Raw genomic sequence first — 17,520 nt, forward strand, 5'->3', positions numbered from 1 at the left:
TCCTCCCTCCCTCCCTCCCTCCCTCGCTCCCTCCCTCACAGCGTGGGCCCTGAGTCTCCGTCCCCAGACAGCAGTGGCGCGTCGGCGTGGAAGCAGCCCTCCAGCAGCCGCTTGTCCTCCCTGTCCTCCCCCACGGAGGCCACCTCGGCCGGGGACCAGCAGGACTGCCCCAGGGACCAGCGGAGCGCCAGCGAGGACCGCTCCAGCACTGACCTGGAGTCCACGGAGGGGCCGCCCCCGCCAGACGCCTGCTCCCCAAAGAAAGTAGATGACTTCTCCTTCATCAATGTAAGCCGGTTCTCGGGAGCGTGTGCTGGAAGCACTCATTTCTTCTTAAAGGGACATACTAGCATCTCCTGGCGGGTTGCCCCTCTCCAGGGCAGAATGTGTGTGCCAGGCACCGGTCTGGCGGTGCAGAGGGCACAGTCTGAGACGGGCCTGACGTCTGCCCGGGGCGCGGACCTGCCGTACACCGGCTGTGCGTCTTGGGGGCAAACGCTTTCCCATCCCTGAGCCTCTGCTTCCTTATGCACCGTCACCAGCAGAAAGGGCTCCAGGGCCTCCAGTGCAGTCACATGTGCTCACATGGAAGCTGATCCCAGCCTGAGGTCAGGCCTGTTAGTGAGCAGGAAGTCTGACCTCACCCTGCCCGGTGCTCTCAGTGGGAAGTGTCCCTGAGCCGGAGCGTACGGGTCTCTCTGTAAACGGAGAGCATGGTTCTGAGAAGGGGAGACCGCCCCAGGTGTGGGTCCCCAGAGCCAGCCCTTACAACTCAGCTTTCTAGGTGCCAAGCAGAGGCAATGCCAGCTGCCAGGTCCAACTGCTCTTGCCCCAGCCCCTTCCAGACTGCCGCCCGTCCTCCGCCTCCCCCAAGCGAGAACCCCCACCCCTGCAGCGGGCAGGCAGACTTTCCTTGTCAACCCCTGAGGCATGAAGATCTCGTTATTCTGCTTCCCTGACAGTAAAGCTACCCTCCTGAAGATGCAACGTCACAATGATGCGGAATCGGAAAGGGACCCGCTCTCCTGGCAGTGAGGCCTCATGCCCACACTCTTAGGGTCGGCTGGCCAGATCCCTCCTGAGCAGGAACCCCACTGCTCTGGGAGGGGGACTCCCTCTAGGGCACATGTGTCAAACACAAGGCCCGCGGGCCAAATCCGTCCCGCCAGGCCTTGCAATGTGGCCCGCACCGCGCTGTCATCACTGCACTCCGCTGCGTTTCCATCACAATGACAGTTTATGACTGTTCAGTAAACCATTCGGCCCGCGATTTAGGCTGGATTTTAGATTTTGGCCCCTTCTCTGATTGAGTTCGACACCCCTACTCTAGGGCCTCAAAGGGGATTCCCCTTCCTAAGTAGAGTCAGCTGGCACCTCTGGGTAAGACCAGAGATGGGGAAAGACACAAGTTCAGTCTCCCCTGGGGCACCCCACTACATAAACATGGACATGGTATGGAGTATAAGGATTTAATTAGGTGATGTCTTCAGTTATTCACTCAACAAACATGTATGCAGCTCCTGCTACGTATTGAGCACTGCTCTAGCTTATATGCTCGAGTAATGTCATCAGGAGGGGAAAGGCATTTCCATTGTGTGCCCACTGTGTGCCCAGCACAGCGCCAGGGCGCTCAAGCTTCATTTGATGCTTGTAATCAACCTTTGTGGTTTGTTTCACGGAGAAATTTCGGCTTCGGGTGACAGGTTGGTATTAAAGTGCAGAAATGCTGGCCCACCATGTGCCACCTAGTGCATCGGCGAAGCTTCACACGCTTCTCTCCGGTGGAGCCCTCGGTGAGTGGCTCCCTTGGTTTTCCTCTCTCCCTCCCTGCCGCGCCCAAAGCAAACCTCAGTCCTCGACTCCAGTGCCCTCAAGACCCGGGTGCAGCTCAGCAAGAAGAGCCGCCGCCGGGCGCCCATCTCCCACTCCCTCCGGCGCAGCCGAGTCAGCGAGTCGGAGAGCAGGTCTCCGCTGGAGGAGGAGGATGACACCATGTGGATGTTCAAGGACTCGACAGGTACACCCCCCCCCCCCTCCTCCACATCTACCCCACACTGAACGGCAGGAAGGATGGGGGTGAAGCATGAGAAGGAACTTCCTGCCAGTTGAAGGCAGTAGGATATTAGGACATAATTACACAGGAAGCTGATTCCTTATCCTGCACAGTTTATTAGGAACTAAGTAAAAAATTCTCTCCGTGAGGAATGATATATTAATTGGGGCTCTGCAGGTTGCAGGGGACAGGGCCACAAACTTAGCAGGGTTTCACGATTCCTTGCTTTTATCCTTATTAAATTCATCCTATTCTCTCACCAGGTTTGTTTGCTGGTCTTCTTTTCTACATTCTTCAGTTAAAAGATCGGTTTATTTATCAGTCTTGTTTGGTTTCTAGTGAATTATTTTAAGGCTATGCATTTTCCTCTGAGGCTTTTTTTGGCTGCATTTTGTATCACATCCTGAGCTGAATTTTAAAGGGCAGGTAGGGATTAGCCAGGGAAAGGTATTCCAAACAGAAATGTTAACAGGACCAAGGAGGCAGAGGAGTAGAGGGAACATTCTCTGAGTGTTGCAGGTGCCTCTCTAAGTGGTTCAAGCCAGTAGTAGCAGGAATTATGCTGGAAGAGTAGGTGGGGCCAAGTGGTGGGAAGTCCTGATTCTTTGCCAAGGAGCTAGGCTTTTTCTGTCAAGAGTTTTAAGCAAAACCTTTTCCTGTAACGGAAACCATAGCAGGGGACCTCCCCATTGCGCACATAGATGGCCTAGTCTGCTGTAGGGACTTGTGTCCACTTGTCAAACAGGAGGATGTCAGACCCGCTGGGAGCTGAGTGAGGGCGCAGCTTCTGACCAGATACCTTAAACGCTGGGAGGGCGGGTTATCTCTCCCTCTCCCATCTCGTGCCTGTCATTCAAGGAAATGCTTAAACGCCTCTGCACACTTTCTTGGTTTTCTGAGCCAAATTTCACAGAGCTGTTTGACCAAGTAAAAACGAAAGTGAAGACAAAAGCCCACAATTACCCCTAAAAGCATGTAATTACCCCCTCCTCCCACCCCGCTGGGGGACATACAACAGCTCCTGGCTCCCAGCAGCCTTGAGGAACTAGCCGGGCACTGGGGAGGGCCTGGGGGTACCCTTTCTGGGCACGCCCCAGTTTCCTGCTTGGCCAGGGGCCCCACTCCCCACTGTGCCCGGTCCTGGGTCCAAGTCTCCAGGAGGTTGAAACTCCGCCCCTCGCTCCTGGAAGAGTGGGGACAGCAGTCTCTTTCCCAGAAGTCTCACTGCGAGGCTGGAGTACGATGACGGGGCTAAGCCCCAGAGAGGGGGGTTTGGGTGAAGGTTTGGGTTAAGCCCCGTCCAACTCCAACTCTGAGCAGCCCTTCCACAGACACCGGGTCCCTCCCGCTCTCTTCGGAGAGCCTGAGCCCGGGGCACAGGGGCTGGAAGCACTTCCGGCTCCTTCCCTGTCTCTACCAAAGGGCTCCTGCTTTCTGCCTGGGAAAGAGCCGGGACCAGGTGTCTGTGCCCGGGCCCAGGAGGAACCCCATCCTGCCCTACTGAGCACGTCTCTCGGCCAGAGCTGTGGAGGAGGAAGGTCATGAGTGCAAGCCCTGAGCGTGTCCTCATCTGCCCGATGGCCCTGGCATGCCCCGATGGTCAGGGCTGGGGTGAGGATTGCCCAGGGTCTGTGTGCAGAGCATCTGGAACCCGGGCCTCCGTGCACGGGGGCTGCCCGTGACACCGGCGCCCTTTTCTTTGCAACAGAAGAGAGATTCCCCAGGAGAGAAGAGTCCGACGAGGAGGAGAAGCGGTCCGAGAGGTCGCCCGGCAGCCATCCCCAGAGGATGCCCGTGTTTCCGGGCATCGACCCAGCTATGCTCAAGGTACGGAACCTCGCACCCGGAGCCACTCTCGGCTCTGGTAGCAAAAAGAACAGGAAGAGCAGGCCCCATAATTCTTGCCCTCCCTCCCTCCCTCCCTTCTGCTGTCCTCCGAATATGGGTGAGAATCCACCCGGCCTTTTTCCTGTGGGAATCCAACGGTCCAGAGCTTCATCTTATTCAAATGGAGGCGGGAGCATGGAGCTGGACAGAGCTGAGTTGCACCCGTAGGATGAGTTGGTGGCCCCACCTCAGGGCTGCAGGCCTGGCCACCGATTTTCTTCCCCCCCCCCCCCCCAGGTCAGCCAGCATCTCCCCTGCCCCGGGCTCCTGCCTGTGGAAGCCTGGGCATCATCATGCAGGGGCAGTGCCGTGGGGTGGGACCCTCTCCCGGCGACAGGTGGTCACAGATGCATCTCTCTCCTCTCCCAGGCGCAGCTGCACAAGAGGCCGGAGGCGGACAGTCCCAGCGAGACCCCCGGCTGGGCCCCCCAGCCCAAGACCCCCAAGTCCCCCAAGTCCCCCTTCCAGCTGGGCAGTCGTGTGCTGCCCACCAGCGTTGAGAAGGACGAGAGGTGAGGGGTCTTGGGGAGGAGGGAGTGCCCTCCCCCCTGGGGATGGAGAGTTGGGTACCTCACGGCGCTGCCTGCAAGGCGCCCTCGTTCTCACGCACACTCGACTCCCTGGCTTTGTGGTTTCAGATCAGGAGAGACCTCCCCCCAGTGGCTAAAGGATCTGAAGTCTAAGAAGAGGCAAAGCCTTTATGAGAATCAAGCTTGACCAGGTAGGGAGGGCTGTGGCGGGGGAGACCTGGACGGAGCCCGCAGCCCAGGGGCTGGGGAGCGGGGGCGGGAAGGTGCAGGGGCGGAGATTTGGACTCTGGGAGGGAGAAGGAGAACCGTGGGCGCGGGTGTTCTGGCTCCTGTGAAGGGTGTGGCGGTGCCTCTTCCTCTTAGGGATGAGTCACAGCTGGACCCCCTGCAGCGGCCAGGGCAACCTGGCCTCCGGTTACTCCTGTGTCTCCATCCCCTTTTATAACATGAGAGAGCAGAACATGGAAGATCAGCTTAATCTGAAGGGTTCCCAATCTACATTTATATACTCCCTGCATAATTAAACATTAATTGGGGGGGGGGGGAGATTAAAAACACACAAACGATTCGATATAGCCTGGTGTAGGTCCCGGACAGCTGAACACCTTAGTTTCCCCGTCTGTGAAATGGGCTGACAGCACCCATGTGGCCGAGTGGCTCAGGAGCTCCCTGCGAAGGCACCTCCAGTGCCTGCTGTGCACCCTCAGGTCCACGCCCAGGACAACTGGCTCTGAGAGGCACAGCACAGCAGACCTCTACCTGCCTCCCTGCCCCTCCACCCCCCAATCTCGCCTCCTGCCCATGTCCACAGTGGAAGCCAGAGCCCTCTGACAAGGAAGCATCTACGTCTCAGAGGCCAAGCCTGCCCTGCGTGGACTGAATGCTGCTTAGGCCGCCTCCCTCTTTCTGTGACTACCCATACGTGACACTGCAGGCGTACTGTGTGCTTGCTTATGGGCTGTTGCATATATTACACAGTAGTCACATATTTATATATATACAGTATATATGCATATATGGGTATGTACTTGTGTATCCTAAATCCCCCCAAAAGAATTCTAAATTCTGCATGCAGCCGTGCTCCGGGGTTTGGATGAGGGATGGAGCCTGTGTGTGTGTGTTCCGAGCTGTGCACGTGATGTCTCGGGCTCCAGTCACCCACAGGAGGACGCTGAGGCTGGAACCCCACCTCGGTTCAGTGTCGCCTCCATTCCGCCGCCTTCCTCATCCCAGCCCTCAAACAGCCACCAACCCCGCGTCACCCTTCCCAGCCCTCGGCCCGGGCCCGGGGCGCGGCCGCCTGGGGGAGTCCCAGCCTGCGGTCCTGAGGCCTGAAGCTAGAGAGTCACTGGGCCCTGTCCCCCCTCCTGACGGGGCTCTCCCTCCCTCTCCAGGCGGGGACACCGCCACGTCTGAAGAACAGAAGCCTTAACTGTCAGCCCCCCAGGACGAGGCCACGCTGCCGCCGCCCCCTCCCGCACAGCGGCCACCCGCCCGGGCCCGCCTGCCGGTCAGTGCAGACGCTGTCGGTCCGGGCTCCACCCCCGAAGGCGCTCAGGATGGACCCGATCGGACCGGACCTGCACGCCTGCCAGACGGCACTGCAGGCTGGGAAAGAAGCCAGGCCGCCCGGAAGTGTCCCCGTTGGCAGTTCTGTCGTGGTTTTTTTTAATGTAAAAGTGCATTTCTGCCCACGTAGGCAGCAGCTCCCGGAGCACGGGGCGGTTCTGGAAAGCTCCTGGCCTGGGAAGCTCTCCTCCCCTCCCGGGGCAGGTCTTCCCCCGAGGACTCTCCGAGTTTCCTGTTTTCCTGCTGGTGTGGTGGGCGGCACCGGGCCAGGCGTCCAGATTGCATTTCGGCCAGTCCCCCCCCCCCTCGGAGGCTCAGAAGTCCCGATGTGAAGCGTCCCCTTCCCGTGTCGATCCTCCCACGGGGCTGTGCGCGCAGCTGACCTCCTCTCCCGCGTGTCCCGTGTGTTTGCTTCCGGAGGCGACAAAGCAATAACGCAGCCAGCTTGCCCTCGAACGCGCACGGGTATATGATACAGTTTTCACATAAAGGAACGGGAGGGGAGAGGCGTGGCTGCTGTGCCGGGAGCATCTGATCATCTCAGGTTATCTTGTCCCCTATCCGAGCTTTTTGTAAAGGCTCTGATGGCCACCCCTGCGTACAGCTCCCTGGCGTCTCTCCCCTCTGAACTCTGGTTTCGGCGGAGGGACAAGCCGCAGCCCCTGGCAGTGCCTTTCCCGCCGCCTGGCGTTTCCCTGGCGTTGGTGTCCATCGCTGCCTGCGCTGAGGGAGGAGCCGGCCCGCAGTGGCCTCGCCGAGCAGAGGCAGGGACCAGGGCTCTTGTGTTTCTCCTCACCCCTTCCTCGTCCCCGCCTCTCCCTGCACCCACCAGGTGAAGGGAGGGGGTCGCGCTGAAAGCCCTCTCGGCAGGGAGCCCCCAGGCCAGGGCGCAGACAGCGCGCTGGGTGCTGGGGTCGGAGCGGAGTTCACCTGCCTCTCTCCCTCGCTGTCTCTCCTCCGTCCCCTCCTCTTGGGCAATCCTCCTCCACACCGGCCCCCTCCCCCTGCGAAACCCAAGGCCCCAGCAGACGTCCCAGAGGTGCCTGCTGGCCACCTGCCATGCCTGGAGTCGCCATAAACTGTGTGCCAACCTTCCCCGGGAGACGCCCTTGGCGAGAGGGATGTCTGGGCAGCCCCCAGGGCGGCCGGTGGTGCCGAGGGGCCCTGGGGCTTCGTCCCCCCGCCTCCAGCAACTCCCCGAACGGCGGAGCTCTCCATAAATCCCGTTATATCCCTCCCTCTTCCCAGCCACCTCTCCAGGAGCCCTGTGTCCGCTCGTCGCTCTTTGCATCGTCTTCCCTCCACCTCCCTCTCAGCCTGTGCCCCGGGGAGCGGCTGGCCGCCGCCCGCAGACAGTGACCGGAGCCGTCTTCCCTGAGTCCTGCAGCCGAGCTTGGCCGCTTCCCGAGGGCGCTGGCTGGACCCTGCCCTCCCCCCTCTCCCCCCCTCCTGTGGGTCTGGAGCCTCGTGCGTCTGTGTGTGGAGGTCCGGCCCCGCTCGATCATAGCTGTGTCCCCTTCGTTCCCCGAGGAAGTGGTTGGCCCGCTCTCTCTGGCCTGTTTGGGGGGTTTATTTCCTCCAAGAACGCCTGGGTGACTTGTTGCTCCTGCTTTTACAATAGCGTCGATGTGGTGGCTCTCCCGGTCAGGAGGCTCCCCTTGGGGCCCTGCTCACTCCTGTCTCAGCTGCTGCTCTCTCTGTCCTTCTGAAGGCGGGAGGGGCCCGCACCGTCCCCGGCAGTCAGTAGGAGTGGCCCGTTCTGTCCAGCGAGGGTAGCGCACTCACCACACGCCACCCTCAGTTCGGAATTAGTCCTGTTTTAGCCCAGGTCTGCCTGACAGGAAAGAAAAACGCTCAAAAGGGAGATCTTTTGCCTACCCTATCCTCCCCCTTCCCCCCAGCCCCCAATCCCTCCCGCTGGAACTAAAAGTCCAAACCGATTCCGTGGTGACTGAGACACACGGACTCCACCCCTTTCAGAGGACGGGAGCGGACCCTGAGCATTCTCCCACCCTTTTCTCTCTCCTGCGGCCTCCTCTCTCCACGCAGAGCAGACAGTCACCGTGGGTCAGGAGGGCCCACCAGCGCCGCCCCCCCCCCCCCCCCCCCCCGCCTCAGGATCCCCTGAAGGTTAGAGGATTGACGTCCAATCCTGTGCAGACAGACGGCTGGGCCAGTGGGGTACGTGCGTCTCCTCTTCCTAAGCTGGCTGAGCTCTTTGGGGGCAAAGCACGGGTTTGTATTTTAGTTTCTCGAGTGAGCCTGGGTCATCTTTGGAAACCCTGTCTCCTTTCACACTAACTGAATATGCCTTAATCGTCTGTATGCAACCAAGCTCCTGCCCTCCTCCCCCTCCTCCCCTGGCCGCTGGCTCTCCTCAGTGAGAGTCTTGCACAGAAAGCCACTCGCTATGGATGCACCGTCTCCGCCACCTCTCTCCTCCCTCCCGCCCCCACCTCCACACACGCCCTTTGACCCTTTGCGCATCTGCCCCTTGGCCCACGGCCTCTTGACGAGGCCTCTGGCCTGTGAGCTCCCCGCTCGGCCTCCGGCGTCAGTGCTGCGGGGAGGGGCTTGGTGCCGCCAGAGGAGCGCTGTGGCCGGAGACCTCGCGGAGTCTGGGGTGCTGGGGATGGCAGCCTCGGGGTGTCTGGGGTTTGGGGCAACGACAATCACATGGGGATGTTTCCCGGGCGGGGGGGGGACACATCCTGTGCTCTTGGACAAATGTGCATCCCGGGAAGTGAGGCCAGGTATTGCGAGGGAGAGACTAGACGAGGCCCAGGCCTGAGATCCTTCTAGTAAACCTTCAGAGACTGTGCCAGGGATTTAGGAAAACCCTTGGCATGATTTCTCCAAGGAGCTGCCCCGCTGGTGCCGAGAGCTGCCTTGGCCATTCCCGCTTTTCCATTTCCCACCAGGGCACCCGGTTGCCCCAGGCTCCGGGCATAACCGCAAAGCGAAATGCCCACGGGGTGGGGGCGGGCGGGCGGGTCGCCTGCGGAACGAAATGCTTTCTTAAAGGCGACTCGGGCCCACGGGGAAGACGGCGTCCACCACGGAGAGGGCTCTGCCCCCAGCCCCTGTGCTCCCTCCCACGAAGCCCAGGAAGCTGGACATCAGCCGCCTTTGTGTGAACTAGCATTCGGGGCGGGCCTGCGGGGCGGGGGGTGGGGAGAACAGCGCTCTCGGTGGGACACTCCAGCTCCCCCTTGGGGCCGGGGCAGGCCCTTCCTGGCGGACAGACTGCCTCTCCTCCCGGGGATAGACTGCCTCTCCTCCCGGAGCAGCACCCGCCGACCGGACAGGCACTTCCGGGCCATCGGCGGTGTCCACAGAAGAACTTGAGCCTTTTTTAACGATCTCACTCCACATGGCCTTACCGATCCTGTAAACAGGGGGCTGACCAAAGTACTATATTGTGTTTCGGACGACCTTTTGTACCGGGCTGTTTCCTAAATCCAACCGATATTCCAGAAGTCAAGCACTTCCCACCTGATTGTGATCCTGGAACGCTTTGTAAGCCCGGGGGAGTGGAAATCCATATACATAGACTGTGTGTTTTCCTAGCCTTTCCTCCGACCCCCTCACCAGAGGGGTGAGTCACGACAGAGGGCACCCCGGTCGGGGGCGCAGGGAAGTTAAGCTCCTGCCCGCTGGCATCCTCGCAGTGGCCTTAGAATCTGCCAGCCCCGGAGTTCCGCCCGGGAGGAGGCGAGAGGCACTTTATCCAGCCCCGGAGGGAACCTCGAACCCTGTACCTGACAATTCACCCAGAAAAAAAGCCTTTATTTTTAACGTCGAAACCACGGGGCTCCCCGGACCTCCCCGAGCATTGGACTTCGACAAGTGCTTTTATATTTTGTAACTGTAAAGAGTTTCATACGCGCTCCGAGAGCAGTTGGGAAGCCGCCAGCTGCCCCCATACGAGGTGACCTTTGCATGTACAGAGATGTTGCATTCAGACCGTGAACACGGAAATAAAGCTTTGGTGCAGGTTTGCACCGCAGAAGCCGGCGTGTCCGTGTGCCAGTCAATGGGCCCCAGGCCTGCACGCCTGCCACCCGCCGCGTCAGGCTTGTGTCCGGGCCGAGCTGGGGCCGGACAGCGAGAAGGGCCGGGTTCCTGGACACAGAGCTGGGTTTCCACTCGGCGTGGGGCTGACCCCTCGTTCTGCCACCTCCTGGCTGTGGGGCCTCCCTGGGCCTCGATTCTCTGCGATGGGGTGGCAGTAGCAACATCGGGCAGGAGTTGAAGGCAGGGGTTCTGGGTGCAGCGACAGGAGATGTTTGATTGTCATCTGATGTGCACAGGGCGGTCCCATCATCAAGGAGGGACCCATCCCGAACGGCAACAGTGCCGAGGCTGAGGACTCAGCCACAGTGCCGGGCGCCTAGTGAGTCCTCGGGTGACTGCACCCCACGTTAAGGGGTCAGGACCCACTGCACCGTCCATGGTCACCCCAGGAAGGACCCTCGGAGTGAACTGTCCGCCGTAGGCAGGGTCCGCAGAGGACAGAGTGAGGCGAGGATAGGCTGTGCTGAGTGCTTTGAGTCGGGTAGAGAGAAGGTTCTCCGTTTCCAGACGAGGAGTCTGGCTCTGAGGCCTTCGGGAACTCACCCAAGGCCACACAGGGTCCCCTGTCATCCCGGGTCCTTCCAGCGTATCAGGGAGGGGGGGCACGTGGGTTTTATGCTGACATGAGGATTTTCACCAGAAATAACAGCAACAGAAAACTGTTTAGCACTTTGTCCCTTGTTTGATTTATTCGATGGCCATTGTTCAGTGCCCATCACAGGCGAACGTACGCCGTTAGGCGTTTAAAAACGCCTGGACCTATTTCTTTGGCCATAAATAAGGCGGCTGTCATGGTCACCTGTGTTCCTGTCGAGGCCGGCCCTCTCTCTGCTGTGTGTCCTGGGTGAGTGACTTCACCTCTCTGAGCCCAGTTTCTGAACCATCTATGAAGTGGGGATCAGAATTCCTCCCCTCGGGGGGGCTGGGTGAGGCATGAACGCAGTGCTCACGAAGCTGGCATGGTGACTAGCGCGCACAGTAGGTCTTCAGTCAACGGCAGCTGTTGTACGGACACGCTTTTTATATGGAGAAAAGGAATCTTCGGCGGGCCTGCCTCAGAAATGGGTGGGCGGATTCGCACCCAATTTGGAAGGTAGCTTTAAGGTGGCAGGGCTTAAACGTCGGGCCACGTGGCATGGAGGGGAGACGGGAATTCGGGGGCCCCTCACGCCAAGAACTGGAGCCTTCCCAGGGGTGTCATGTGCTGCTACAGGAAGATGGTGGCGCTGAGGAGCCAAAGGAGGAGTGGGGGTGGGGGTGGGGGGTAACTGGGAAATGTACGGCCCTCATGCCCCATCCTGGCGCTGCAGGGCTTCCCACCAAGCTGGCAGGTCTGTCTGCCCCTGGACACACAGGCCCTGGGGCCGTTATTGGAGAGAAACGGCCGGAAAGGAATCGGGCGGACAGGCCGCTGCCTCAGCAGCCGGGAGTGCTGGGCTGTCAGGACGCGTCCATAAGTAGGACGCGCCTTGTGAAAGCAGATTGTCTGCAGAGGTGACAGCAACAGGTTCATGCTGGAATAGGGGGGGGGAGGGGGTGTGGGAGAGCAGAGCTGCCCTAGCCCCCAGGGGGGTCCCCATGGTGCAGGCAGGGCTGGCCTTGTCGGAACTGGGGGTCCGCTGGAGGCTTGGAGCCGAGAGAGGACCCGAGACCGCCACCGCGCCAGCCATTGTCAGAGGGCAGTGCCGGGGTGAGCCCTGGCTGTGCTCCCAGCAGGCAGCCTGCAAAGCCGGGGCACCGATGAGGAAGGGGAGTCATGCTCTCAAACAGGTGGAGCCTGGGATCCGGACCTTCCTGGGGGCAAGGTCTTGGCATGAGTGGCTACTCCCGGGCCCAGAACACGGGTCAGGACTCCAGGTGCAGGGAGGAGAGGGTCACCCCAAAATGACGCCCTCCCCAGACCCCCTGCCATCTAAGAAGCCGGCACCATCGTTCGGGTCAGACGCGATGAGGGCCCTTCCCAGGCCTGGTCCACACTGGCCACGCCCTGGGCCAAGCTTGTGGGCTGAGCGGGGCTGACCAGCTCCCTGCAGGTCCGCTTCCCCGAGCTGCAGAGGCTGGGCGGACAGGAGGCGGTAGCCCTCAGGACGGGTTTGAAAATAATGCAACGATCTTCAGTGACCTCAACCTGCATATCTATATTTAAAAAAAAAAAAATGCAGAATCAATGTGTTCCTATAAGCATAACCCATGGGCAGAGACAATAGGGTGGTGGAGGCCTGGGGCGGGGTTTGGGGGCGGGCTAGAAGGGGTCAATGGGAAAAAAAAAGGGGGACATATGTACCACTTGCAACAATAAAGATTTTTTTTTAAATATGCAAAGTCAAGAAATGGCCTTGAATTGTTTTTACTGTGGTGTGGAGGGGAGAGCTCATCGCACTTGGCCTATGTGTGCGGGCTCACGCGTGTGGCAGCCGGGCCCGAATTCCCTCCCGTGCTAAGCTGAGTGGGTTCCACTGTCTGGACAGAGCACACCTCGTTCAGGTGTTTGGTCAGCAATGGACACTTGTCCTGGGAAATGCAGCAAATTGAAGAGGAACGTGTTGCCGGGGTGGGAAGTGCTGGTGGGGGGGGGGGGTGGAGTGGGGGAAGGGGGGAGGCCACCAACTAGCCAGCTGGGGTGTAGGTGGTGCGTGCGAATGCGTGTGTGCACTTGTGCATGTGTGCATGTGCGTATGCACGTGTGCGTGCGCCTGTCCCAGCAGCATAAAAGATGGGGAGAGCCGTTCTCCTCACTCGAACCCCATCTCCAAGCCCCAGCGCCGTCCCCTCTCCTGCCTGACCTTGGATGGTCAAGACACAGAGGGACACGGGGCTGCAGGAAGGGACGTGTCAAGGCCGTGGAGAGGTCGGGAGGGGGGGGGGCAGCAGGGATCCCGGAGGTTTCTCTGAACCTCAAGGGCCTGGGGTGCTGGGAGCACCTCCCCTGGGTCAGCAGGTGCTGGGACAGCCAGGGGCCTGCAGCAGGAAGTTGGCTCTCCTCGCCCTGCACCGTCAGGCCCCGCCCCCTCCACCATGGAGCCTGGGCCCGGCCCCTCTGGACCTGTCCCCCCCTCCGGGCGCCCAGGCTAAGGCCTCCAGATCCTGGAGGACTTCCTCCCTTCCCGTGAGCTGTCCAGGGCAGTCCAGGCCGACACCACCTCCTGGAACAGAGCGTGGCACCATGCGGATGTCTGGTGAGTCGGGGATGGATGGATGGAGGGATGGATGGATGGAGGGATGGATGGATGATGCCGGATTCTGCCAAACCCTCTTGTACCTGAGTTTCTATCCGGGGCCTCTGAGTTTGGCCTCTGCCCGCCTTCCCCCCGTCCCCCCTCACCACACCGGTGACCCCAGCGCGCCCCGGCCCGGACAGCCAGACCGCTGACGCAGGCAAAGCAGGCAGCTCCTCGCCCGGCCGCCTGACCCCCCTGGCACGGCCGAATCTGAAAGCTCATGACATTGTTGTGTGGAGACACAGTGTCTGGGGGCGTTTGCTGACCCGGCCTTTGGCGCGGGCTTAATCCCCCATTCCCGCCCGCTTTCCCGGGGCCGCGGCCTGGGCACCGGCGGGCGCCGGGGGAGGTATAAAGGCCGCCTCCCGCCCGCCAGCCTCGCAGGCACTCAGGGGGCCGTGTCGCTGGTAAGGACGCCTCTCCCGCTTGCCTTGCCTTTTCCTCTCAGGCTCACCCCTGATGGGAACTGGGAGAGCTGGGTTCGAACCCGGACGCCACTGCTTCCTGCCAAGGGGACCTGGGCGCAGACTGCCCCGCTCTGAGCCTCCGCGCTAGGGCAGCCTGCGACCGGGCAGTTAAAAGGCGAGGCCTGCAGTGCCGGGGCCCGAGTCCCCCAGGTGAGGAAGCCGAGGGCCCGGCAGGGTCCTCACTGCTGTCCCCCCGCCATGTCCTCCAGGTCAGTCTTGCACGGGACAAGCCCACCATGGCCTCGGACCACCAGACCCAAGCGGGCAAGCCTCAGCCCTTCAACCCCAAGGTCGGTGCCACGTGGGAGGGGCAGAGGGCCTGGCAGAGCGTCCCTTCTGTGGAGTGGGATTGGCATCTGCCCCCTGGGCTTTTCTCTCTCTGCTCTGCCCCTCCCTGTGCCTCGGTGTCCCCATTTGCACGGGGGGGGGGGGGGCGGGCGGGGGGGTCAGCGCTGACTCTGAAGGCTCCTCCCTGGCCCACAACGGGCAGGTCAGAATCCCAGCTCCAGCCTCCGGCTTTAGAGACTTAAGTTTCTCTTTTTTTTCTTTTTTTCTTTTTTTTTCTTTTTTTAATATATTTTATTAATTTTTTACAGAGAGGAAGGGAGAGGTAGAAACACCGATGAGAGAGAAACATCCATCAGCTGCCTCTTGCACTCCCCCCACTGGGGATGTGCCCGCAACCAAGGCACATGCCCTTGACTGGAATCGGACCTGGGACCTTTCAGTCCGCAGGCCGACGCTCTATCCGCTGGGCCACACCAGTTTCGGCGAGACTTAAGAGTTTCTTTGCCTTACCACCCTCACCGCCCACACTACTGACCCTCGTCCTGGCGAAGAAGGGCCTTGCGAGGGGGAGATGGGGTTTGTGACAAAGATGCTCTTTGGAATCATAAAAGGTGGCGGCTGGCCTCCCCTTCGCACCCGGCTCTGAGGCCTGGGGCTGGTGAGAGGCCCGAGGGAGACCCGCAAAACCTCTGGGGCGTGGAGATGGGGCCAGGCGTGCGTGGTTTCGCTGGCGATGCGGGGCCAGGGTGCGGGTGGCGGAGGTCCCGGCTGAGCAGGAGAGACTCCAGCGCGTGGCTGAGCGTCCCGCTGCCCTGCGGTGCCCTGGGGAGCTCCCGGATGCAGACCTGCTGGCTGGCACCCCGGGGAGGAGCCTGCAGCCCCCTCCCAGGCTCCCCGCGTTCCTCCCCACCCTCCCCCCTGCTCCTGCTCCCCACGGCGACGGACACCGACCTCCTCCTGGTGTTCCAGATCGTCATCTTCGAGCAGGAGAACTTCCAGGGCCGCTCCCAGGAGCTGAGCGGGCCCTGCCCCAACCTGAAGGAGACGGGCGTGGACAAGGCGGGCTCCGTGCTGGTGCAGGCTGGACCGTAGGTACCGGGCGGGCTTCCCGCTGCTTTCAGAGTAGGATAGACTCCCTCCCGCAGTCTGGCTCCGGGCAGCGGGTCCTCGGGGAGCAGCGGTCAGAGCTCACGGATGCCTGTCAGCGTGCTGGCCGGTGGAAGTGCGTGTCAGCCTGGGCGGGAGCATTTACACCAGGGCAATCGGCAGAGGCCTCCATCAGAGCTTTGTGTAATGGTCTTGGGGGAGCCGGCTGTTGGTCCCAGCATGCCCCGGGCCCTCGTGCGCGGGCCTGGAGCTCTGTGTTTGCAGCAGGGCCATCTGGCTTATGTCCTGCTTGGTTCCTCCACAGTTGGAGTCAGCATAGCGCTGGGTGCTGGGTAGCTGAGGTGATTGTGCTCCTGGACTGGCTGCACTCGGACTTGGGTGGGGCTGCTATTCCTTGATGAGCTGAGCAGGTGTGAGCCTCTCTCTCTCTCTCTCTCTCTCTCTCTCTCTCTCCACTGCAGCTGGGTGGGCTACGAACAAGCCAACTGCAAGGGCGAGCAGTTTGTGTTTGAGAAGGGGGAGTATCCCCGCTGGGACTCCTGGACCAGCAGCCGGAGGACGGACGCCCTCAGCTCCCTGAGGCCCATCAAAGTGGTGAGGCCGCCCCTCGCCCTCCTCCTCCCTCTTCATCGCCGCGGACTGAGGGGTCTGGCGACCGGGGAGAAGCCTCCGCCTCCGGCAGTGTGCCCTGCTGACGGCAGGGCGCTTCCGGGCTGTGTGACCTTGCAGAAGTGTGTGTGTGTGTGTGTGTGTGTGTGTGTGTGTGTGTGTGTGAGAGAGAGAGAGAGAGAGAGAGAGAGAGAGAGAGAGAGAGAGTGTGTGTGTGTGTGTGTATGAGTGTGAGTGTGTGTGTACTGTGGCTGTCATTTCTGTCAAACAGGGAGCTGAGGCTGTGGAAGGGAAAATGACAGTTCAGAATCAAACATTCCCCCGAGGGCAGACTCTGGAGGGCCCGGTTTGGGACCGCGGCCAAAAGGCTCTCCACAAGCAGCCGCGGTCACTGCAGCTCACAGCCCCTCGGGGGGGGGGGGGTCCTGGGCAGAGACCACCGGCAGCCGCTGATCCCCGCTCCAGGGCGTGAGGAGGGGGTGGGGGCTCCCTGTGGCCCCTCCCCTGCACTGACACCCCCACCCCCACACACACACCGTCAGCAGGACAGCCAGGAGCCCAAGATCATCCTGTACGAGAACCCCAACTTCACGGGGAAGAAGATGGAGATCATCGACGACGACGTGCCCAGCTTCCACGCACACGGCTTCCAGGAGAAGGTGTCGTCCGTGCGGGTGCAGAGTGGCACGTGAGTACCCGCGGCCGGGAGCCGGGGCCCAGCCCTGAGCCCTCCCAGCCCTGAGTCCTCCCAGCCCTGAGTCCTCCCAGCCCTGAGTCCTCCCAGCCCTGAGCTGGGGACCGTGCTCCTCCCCACCGCGGCCTTCAGGAGATGGAGAGACCAGCACAAGCGACCACTTTCTCTGTGGACTCCCTCCCCATTCCCCCCCCCCCCCCTCATCTGCTGCTTCTCCTTCTCTCTCCCGCATGCCCGCCCTCCGGCCGCGGGGCCTGCAGGTGGGTCGGCTACCAGTACCCCGGCTACCGCGGGCTGCAGTTCCTGCTGGAGAAGGGCGACTACAAGGACAGCAGCGACTTCGGGGCGCCCCACCCCCAGGTGCAGTCCGTGCGCCGCATCCGGGACACCCAGTGGCACCAGCGGGGCGCCTTCCACCCCTCCACCTGATGCCCCCCTTTGCTCCTGCCCAGGGGCCTGGTCTGCCGCCCAGGCCTCTCCCCCACCCCCCGCCCCCCGCCCCCGCCCAGGCCTCTTGGCGAGTAAATAAAGTGTGACTTGCAACTGGTCCGCTGCAGAATCTTTTATGCCCAGTGGGTGCTGTGTGTGTGTGTGTGTGTGTGTGTGTGTGTGTGTGTGTGTGTGTGAGAGAGAGAGAGAGAGAGAGAAGCAGAAACTGTGGGCCAAGGGTAGGACGGAACAAGAGCCCTTACTAAGTCTTACAGCTCTGCAGCTCCTTAGCTGTGTGACCTTGGGCACAGGGTCCGACCTCTCTGATCCTCTGCTTCTGGCCTGGCTGACAGCACCTCTGCCGGGAGGGGCCTTCTTACCCTCAGCTGTCCTGGAGCGTCCTGGGGGCTGCACCATGCCAGCATCTGGAGAACGTGAGCAGCTTCGCAGCCTCTGTCCACTAGGTGTCACTCTCCCCCCAAGCTGTTTGCACCCTCCTTGCTTCCCAAGGCGGCCAGCCTCCCCTGGGCGGGACCTCAGCGGGGCTGTGAACCCAACTGCTGCTCTAGGGACCCCTCTCCTGGGGGTAAGT

General features: G+C 61.3%; 2 protein-coding genes across 10 annotated transcripts in view; both read left to right on the forward strand.

Moving 5' to 3' along the window:
- KIAA1671 (KIAA1671 ortholog) overlaps nucleotides 1–10,051 on the forward strand; it is a 124,186-nt gene extending 114,135 nt beyond the window's left edge. For 7 of the 8 annotated variants that reach the window (XM_036448818.2, XM_045585650.1, XM_045585649.1 and 4 more), the window contains 6 exons: nucleotides 42–288; nucleotides 1,843–2,017; nucleotides 3,762–3,880; nucleotides 4,310–4,452; nucleotides 4,579–4,661; nucleotides 5,865–10,051. In XM_036448818.2, the coding sequence (XP_036304711.1) occupies nucleotides 42–288; nucleotides 1,843–2,017; nucleotides 3,762–3,880; nucleotides 4,310–4,452; nucleotides 4,579–4,657 (763 nt within the window). In that variant the 3' untranslated portion in view covers nucleotides 4,658–4,661; nucleotides 5,865–10,051. Of the gene's footprint in view, nucleotides 1–41; nucleotides 289–1,842; nucleotides 2,018–3,761; nucleotides 3,881–4,309; nucleotides 4,453–4,578; nucleotides 4,662–5,844 lie in introns of all 8 variants that reach the window. The other variant, XM_036448821.2, reaches the window with a different exon arrangement.
- A 3,676-nt stretch (nucleotides 10,052–13,727) lies between these two features.
- LOC118725256 (beta-crystallin B2) lies at nucleotides 13,728–17,006 on the forward strand. Of its 2 annotated transcripts, none has more exons than XM_036448833.2 (6): nucleotides 13,728–13,741; nucleotides 14,011–14,091; nucleotides 15,059–15,177; nucleotides 15,658–15,790; nucleotides 16,348–16,493; nucleotides 16,760–17,006. In XM_036448833.2, the coding sequence occupies exons 2-6, from the start codon at nucleotides 14,038–14,040 to the stop codon at nucleotides 16,926–16,928; spliced, it is 621 nt and encodes a 206-aa protein (XP_036304726.1). In that variant the 5' UTR covers nucleotides 13,728–13,741; nucleotides 14,011–14,037; the 3' UTR covers nucleotides 16,929–17,006. The 2 variants fall into 2 exon arrangements, with proteins under 2 accessions (XP_036304726.1, XP_036304728.1); XM_036448835.2 differs by having other exon boundaries at nucleotides 16,351–16,493; nucleotides 16,760–17,005.
- Nucleotides 17,007–17,520: the final 514 nt, after the last annotated feature.

The sequence above is a fragment of the Pipistrellus kuhlii genome, unplaced genomic scaffold, assembly GCF_014108245.1.
Source record: "Pipistrellus kuhlii isolate mPipKuh1 unplaced genomic scaffold, mPipKuh1.p scaffold_m20_p_20, whole genome shotgun sequence".
Classification (NCBI taxonomy): Eukaryota; Metazoa; Chordata; class Mammalia; order Chiroptera; family Vespertilionidae; genus Pipistrellus; species Pipistrellus kuhlii.